The 7,959-nt window shown below is 36.9% G+C and overlaps 1 protein-coding gene and 1 long non-coding RNA gene across 2 annotated transcripts; one reads left to right on the forward strand and one right to left on the reverse strand.

Moving 5' to 3' along the window:
- Positions 1 to 556: 556 nt before the first annotated feature.
- Positions 557 to 7,060, reverse strand: LOC306867668 (serine hydrolase RBBP9-like). Its single transcript, XM_079413469.1, has 6 exons — positions 7,023 to 7,060; positions 3,835 to 3,959; positions 2,974 to 3,016; positions 2,787 to 2,892; positions 1,350 to 1,435; positions 557 to 924 (listed from the first exon to the last, which is right to left on the reverse strand). Exons 2-6 carry the CDS (start codon positions 3,937 to 3,939, stop codon positions 701 to 703), a joined length of 564 nt encoding a protein of 187 aa, XP_079269595.1. The 5' UTR covers positions 3,940 to 3,959; positions 7,023 to 7,060; the 3' UTR covers positions 557 to 700.
- Positions 4,037 to 6,347, forward strand: LOC306867838. Its single transcript, XR_013784069.1, has 3 exons — positions 4,037 to 4,088; positions 5,183 to 5,243; positions 5,345 to 6,347. It is a non-coding gene; the product is annotated as an uncharacterized lncRNA (long non-coding RNA).
- Positions 7,061 to 7,959: the final 899 nt, after the last annotated feature.

Here is a 7,959-nt window from a genome sequence, read left to right on the forward strand (position 1 = left end):
TTTTTCACCTAAAATTTGAAGTGGTGATTTACTCGCTCATATATTGTTCCAAAACCTGTGGGAAAAATACAAATCAATGCAGAATGTCCAGAATGCTGTTTTTTTTGTTTCTGAAAAGAACAGCGTGAACATTCTGCTGAACGTCTTGTGTTTCGAGGAAATCACAAGGTAATGTGTGTTTCGAACGCGTGGACAAGCAAATGACTGCTTTCGTCGTTTGAGTTAGACTTTAGATTATGGTTGTTTGGATTGAGTAAAAATGAATGCTTTGTTTCAGTCCACTATTAAAAGAATTAATGAATTAGATAAACAGCTCCTCAACCAAATAACAATGTACCATTTTAACCTTCCCTGTTTAAATATAGGATTTTATCTATACATATGAGCAACAAAGACTTTATTATAATTGTAATAACTTGAACTGAGATTGGTTTTGGATGCTGTTTGACTGCTGTAAGTGCCATTACTTGTACGTCATTGGTTTTGTGCTATGTTTTGTCTCTGTTTTCATGGGCATTCTGTGTACTACTGTAAAGAAAACTTGAGTATCTGAGGATTTACATGACTATACTTGTATTGAAAATAAATGAAAATGGACAGTTTCAACATATGCCACAATAATACACTGCCATTGACACATGATTAATTTGGCCCCTAAGAAATCAAATGAGTGTATTTTGTAAAGGGTGAGTTTTTATATTTAGCTGTTGGTTTTGAGCTTTTTTACTGCATCGATGAGCTCTGGAAAGGCTGAGTTCTGGAAATGTCCGCGGTCCAAGTATTTATGTAAATCTGTCTTTAGTCCATCAGCCACTTCCTGTTGCTCTTCCCAGGGCAGGAAGGGGTCGTCTGTGGATCCGAACTGAATTATGTACTTCACATTTGTTTTGATCCTCTCCCATTCCCATGGCCGGCTGAAATATCCTGAGGGAATAAGAAGTATATTGAAAGTGAAGTGAAGTGACATACAGCCAAGTATGGTGACCCATACTCGGAATTCGTGCTCTGCATTTAACCCATCCAACGTGAACACACACACACCGTGAACACACACCCGGAGCAGTGGGCAGCCATTTATGCTGCGGCTCCCGGGGAGCAGTTGGGGGTTCGGTGACTTGCTCAAGGGCACCTCAGTCGTGGTATTGAGGGTGGAGAGAGCGCTGGACATTCACTCCCCCCACCTACAATCCCTGCCGGCCGGAGACTCGAACCCACAACCTTTGGATTACGAGTCCGACTCTCTAACCATTAGGCCACGACTTCCCCCTTCTTTAGAGTGTGTGCTAAAGATATTTAGCACACACTCACGGTGATGACTGATGTTATGAGTGATTTTTAGTCAAACTCACCGCTCTCGCGTTCATTCTCGGCTCCCAGGTCTGACGTATACGCACCTACCAGAATAATGGCAAAAACTCTGCGTGTTTCTGCATATCTAAAGCCCATCAAAAGCAAAATCAGTTTAACACAAACTGTTTAGAAACGTTCATCACGCATGCATTTAAAACCATGCATTTCGTCAGTTTAGCAGACATTAAATTGTTTGGAGCTATAAATATTTGTCTGCGAGTATTATACTTAAGTGCTGTCAAACGATTAATCGCATCCAAAATAAACGTTTTTGTTTACTAATATATGTGTGTGTACTGTATTTATTATGTAGATATAAATAAATGCACATGCATGGATATATTTTGAAAATATTTACATGCATATGTATAGTCATATAATTTATATTATATATAAATATATTTCATATATAACAATTACATTTTTCTTAAATATATACATGCATGTGTATTTATATATAGCCTACATAATAAATATACACAGTGCACGCATATATATTATGTAAACAAAAACTTATTTTGAATGATAATTCGCAATTAATTGTTTGACACCACTATTATACTTTTAATTATACTTTAATTTTAAAAATGTGTTGGCTCAGAGATTGCACACTTGAGTAGGTTTGTTTTCATGCGTATTAGGCCTACAATATTTATTAATAAGGATTTACTTGATCCTTTTTTTGAAGAAATGTAATTTATACATTTCTGCTTCTTATTTGGTTCACTACTTCTCCTGTTGATATGAGATATAGTGAAACATTTGAATGATCACAAGTGATTCTTGGGCGGGATTCGATTCTTCTCCATGTATAATGTATAAATTACATTTCTTCAAAAAAAGGATCAAGTAAATCCTTATTAATAAATATTGTAGGCCTAATACGCATGAAAACAAACCTACTCAAGTGTGCATTGCTGACAGGCAGAATCACTCCCCTTATGAAAAAGAAGTACACTTCAAGTTTATCTTATTAAGTATACTTAAGTAAAGTTCAAGTATATTTTTAAATATCCTTTAAGTATCAAGTGTACAAATTCAGTGTACTAGTAGTATACTTGTCAGTGTACTATGTCTTGGGACTAAATTGGCCCAGTTTCTAGTAAATAAAATAAGTATGCTTTAAGTATAACAGTAGTAAACCTTGAGTACACAACTAGTTTACCTCTATGTTTTTAGTTTGTACTTCAACTATACTAAAAGTGAACTTATAGGTATACTGATAGTTTACTAATTAAATACTTGTAACATTTTAGTACACTTTGAAGTATAGTCTCAGTAAACTACTAGTAAGTCAAGTATACTTAAATGTCATTTTATGTATATTTCTGAGAAGTACATAAAAAGTAGAGTGAAAGGAAACATTCCTATTTTTAGTTTAAAGGAAGTATACTAATAGCACACAGGAATAAACGTATGTTTAGGGTCAGTAGTACCTCATGGCTGCAGCGGCTCCTGAGCTGTGTCCGATGATGACCGTCTCTTCATCACATCTCAGCTCCTTCTCCATGAACGGCAGCCAGATGCTCTCTCTGGCAGTCACTGCCAATTCAATTAGAATACATTACACCAGATATATATCATTCACATCTCATGTAATATAGTGATGTGAACTTGTGCTACCAGGATCTGGCATGTTCTTCAGCGTACAAGACACATCTGGAATCTGTGAATATGAAAATACATCATATATTATTCAATCACTGTAACCCAATAAAACTATCATATTTAATATGAAAGTGTATAAAACCTCTAACATGAGCAAAACATTGCTGATAAACCATCATGGTTCACGACTTTCTGCAGTGAGCATTTACTGATTTTTAGTAAATGTAAGAATAACTTTTATATATTGTTTGTTCATCTCTCAGTCATCATTGTGCAGCACTGCATTATATGTTTTGCCCCCAGAATGCAAATACAAAGCTTTTATCACAATACGAAGCATTAAAAAAAAAAAACATCTTACTAAAGCATACTGGGAGATATAATACTGCTGTCAAACGATTAATCACATTCAAAATAAAAGTTTTTGTTTACATAATATGTGTATACTGTGTATATTGATTATGTATAAATACAAACACATGCATGTATATATTTAAGAAAAATGTGTTGTTTATATATATTACATATATTTATATATAATATAAAATTAATATATTAATGTATAAACATGTAAATAGTACTATAAATATATACTGTATGAGTGTATTAATATATACATAATAAATATTCACAGTACACATACATATATTATGTAAACAAAAACGTTTATTTTGGATGCGATTAATCGTTTGACAGCACTAGATTTTTCCATGCATTTTATTAAAGTATCTCTACTGTTATAAAAACCTCATCATTCACATCACAAGCTATCCGGATGTTAACTGTTCTATTTTTTCGCATGTGGGTTTACAGGGTTGAGGTGAACCCTGTCTCTGTCTGAATGAGTCTGTATATGATTGAATTCTCTAATCGTACCTCGTTTATTCGTGTCTTTGCCCATCCATACCAGTTGCAGTGCTCGACATTCCCAGCACCGTTCCCTGGCACAATCACTGCTCTCCTCAGAGCCATGTATAACATGTGTATAACCCGAAGCTCAGCTGCTCAGAGAGGGGTCTGGCTGCAGACCGTGGGCGAGTGGAGCTCCACTCGCTAACAGGAAATACGTCACCTCCACACATAAATAATTCAAAATGGCGTCGCTGTGAGTTCTTCAAACTTTAACTCAGGTAATTTTATTTTATCATTGCTACAATGGCGAACTGACGCTGTCGTAACGTTCAGTGCAAGCAGAACGCACAGGGTTTGGATGAAATTACGCACAAATGGATGAATGAACACGATGGAATTAGACATTTCTAGCGAGCAATGTTGAACTAATGCCTATTAACTGGGAGCAGTTTAGTGTTGGGGATAGGTGAATGCTACTCTCAGATCAAATGCAGTGGCATTAATTAATATTAGCATCAATAAGTCTAAGTGTTTCATTTTCCTTGTAGATGTTGGCCCTTCGTATCATTGTGGGCAGCATTGTGCAACACTTACTGCCATCAGCAATCTATATTTTAGTGGGACCTATGTGAGTTCTGTGTAGTACAATGAAGAAAGTAAGTCAGCTGTCTTTCTGTAGGGGAAAAATATCTTTATTATGGACCTCCACATCCCCCCAACATGGCTCCCACCCTTGAATTGTGACCCTTTAGACAGTCTTCCTGTAAGGACCTACCCATTTGTACAGCAATAAATAAACTGATTTGAATTGGCAACATAATATGCTTTCTTTAAGGTCGACTCCACAGAGAAAGATGCACTTATATTCCCACTGTGGACACAAGGGCATTTTTTGCTATGTGTAAGTGATGCATGCATTCTAAGAAAGTTTGTCAAGCTAGACCGTTGATGTTAAAAAGAAGCATACGAAGATTCCTTTTTGCAACACTAATTGGAATATTCCACTTGACAAGTTATCTCATTGCCAAGACTATTCTCATAGGTGATGCTGCCACTCAAAAGAGGAATACTGTTCCTCGATTCACTGTATGCACAGCGGGAACAAGGCTTTGGCCACAAGCCCTACCGAGACATCTTGAGGTTACAACAGGATGATCTATTTTGGCAGTCACGTTCCCCTGACTTTTCAATGATGCTTAGGAAAACTGCACAGATATAGAACCTCCTCACGTTCAGAGGATGTAAGCATTGTTGGCATTTCATGTTCAACCAAACACTGAATGTTCTGCATTGTTTGTGTTCCCCAGCTGAATCATACTCTGTGTATTTAAATTGTAAATATTCCTCGTAACGCTGTCTTGATTTTTATCAGGGCTGTTACACAACAGCTCATTCCTGGGCCATGGGAAGAACAGTCAGGCTTGGATGTTGAGGTAATATTCATTTACAGTACAATGAAAATGTACAAGAACAACATGTATAAGGTTGACCATCATTGTAAATTCTTCAAAATGGGTGTTCTTTCTTCAAACAGGGACTACCCCTACAACATTTTGGGATTGACTGTGGAGTATTCATGGTTATGGTGAGTTGCCAAGCTCATTTTCAGGATGTTTATTGATGTCCACACAACATCCATTGTGTCCACACCATGTCCATTATGCCCATTAACGCTATTACTGAGCACCTCATTTTTATTAATCTTTGTGAATTTTTGCTCATACACAGACATGGCAAAATATCAGCCTTTATGCTTTTATATTATGTCTGGTACATAACTATGGAGGCAGCATTTGATTTCACCATTGTAAGTGAAGTCTTAGTGTTAACATAAAAATGTTTAATGTTAATTGTTTTGAATTACCTTACAACTGTTCTTATGTTCAGGATGACATGCCATATCAGATGGCTGCTCTGCAATCTTACTCTCTTCCATTTCCAACATGAAACTTTTGACAGTTAAAGATGTTCATTTATTGTCTGAATTGTGACTTTATGTTCTGTCATAACTGTGTTTTGATTCTGAACAGGTGTAGTGAATTGGAAAATATATTCAAAGAGACATAATGAAATGTACAGAAAGCCGTACACCATCTCTAGGTGCAGTCGCCTACAGTGCAGCCAGCTTTACAAAGACTGTGGGGATGGCTACCAGGGAAATGGACAACGGGGAGTGCTTTTGGGGTTTTACTCCTCAGATGACCACCTTGGCTACTGTAGCTGGGATTGCTTTACAGACGATGGAGGTCTTGGAACAGGCAAAGAGTGAAAGAGTGTGTATATGCGCGCGCACAGTGTGTCTTTACTGTAACAATTTTGGTTACTTGCAATTCATGTTTTCAATATAGTGTAAGATGTTGTTTTTTTTGTTTTTTTTACTCCATTAAAATTGTTAAATTGTGGAAATTAGTCATTATTTTACTATTTGATTTGTTCAAGTTAATTTCATTTGTATAGCACATATACAACAGGCTGACCAACATGCTTTACAGATTATACCACATACACAGAAAAACAGACCAGACAAAATTTAATATAACAACAAAAAAAAAAATGTATATATATTTAAAAAAAAGAAGGTATATGTTGTTATTTAGCTTAAAATACAAATGTTTCATTTAATGTTCACTGCTAAATATCACACAGTGTTTACTTTCTAAAATGTATGGAATGTTACATTGGTAGTTGAAATATGTATAGTTAAAAAATAAACATGAACAAAAGGCAGAGGACCTCAAAATGTGTATTTTAAACCTACTTCTATGGTTTTATGTCTGTAGTGCAAATTGCTGGGGCAAAAAAATAATAAAGAGAGCGCTGTCGTGTCATAAACCGTAAAAGCTTAGTTTATTATTATTAATGCCAAGATAAAAGTACAGAAAATATCAACATTATGTACAAAGAGGTGACATTATATGCAAAGCACCATTTATACATGTGTATATAACAATTAATAAATAGCGAGTGGAGGTGACGTATTTCCGCTCTTGAGTGGAGCTCCACTCGCCCTTGCCCGGACCAACATGGCGGACGCGTCGCGAGTGGAGGTGACGTATTTCGGCGAGTGGAGGTGACGTATTTCCGCTCTTGAGTGGAGCTCCACTCACCTTTGCCCGGACCAACATGGCGGACGCGTCGCGAGTGGAGGTGACGTATTTCCGCTCTTGAGTGGAGCTCCACTCGCCCTATGTCTGCAGCTAGACCCTATTGGCTGCTCAGGTCAACCCTGCACGGAAATGACGAGCACGTGTCCTGTGGACGTGTTTCAAACATCACCAAAGACTGTGCGCCACCTGCAGGACAGTCCGCCAGTTCCTCTCCACATGACTGGTTTTTGAGAGGGATGCCCCGTGAAAACACTGGGTACCAGAGCCGGTTCTAGACATTTAGAGGCCGTTGAAACCATCTGAAACTAATATGATACCTAACCTTTTTATTTTTATTTTAAAATTTGTATATTCTTCTTACTTACAGGTGCATCTCAATAAATTAGAATGTCGTGAAAAAGTTTTTTCTTGTAACTTATTTCAAAAAGTGAAACGTTCATATATTTTAGATTCATTGAAATAAAACATAAAAAAGTTTTTTTGTTTTAATTTTGATGATTAGAGCTAACAGTTCATGAAAGTCAAAAATCAGTATCTCAAAATAGAATATTTACATTTGAGTTTCAATTAATAAATTCTGGGTATGTCTTGTTCTTTGAAACCACAATAATGGGGAACTTGGCAATGATCCAGAAGACGAACATTGACGCCCTCCACAAAGAGGGTAAGTCACAGAGGGTCATTACTGAAAGCTGTGGCTGTTTACAGAGTGCTGTATCAAAGCATATTAAATGCAAAGTTGACTGGAAGGAAGAATTTGGGTAGGAAAAGGTGCACAAGCAACAGGGATGACCGCAAGCTTGAGAATACTGTCAAGCAAAGCTGATTCAAACACTTGAGAGAGCTTCACAAGGAGTGGACTGTAGCTGGAGTCAGTGCATCAAGAGTCAACGCCATCTACCAGGAAATTTTAGAGCACTTCATGCTTCCTTCTGCTGACAAGCTTTATGGAGATGCTGATTTCATTTTCCAGCAGTACTTGGCACCTGCCCACACTGCCAAAGGTACCAAAAGCTGGTTCAATGACCATGGTGTTACTGTG

Source organism: Barbus barbus (genome assembly GCF_936440315.1).
Source record: "Barbus barbus genome assembly, chromosome: 49".
Lineage (NCBI taxonomy): Eukaryota > Metazoa > Chordata > Actinopteri > Cypriniformes > Cyprinidae > Barbus > Barbus barbus.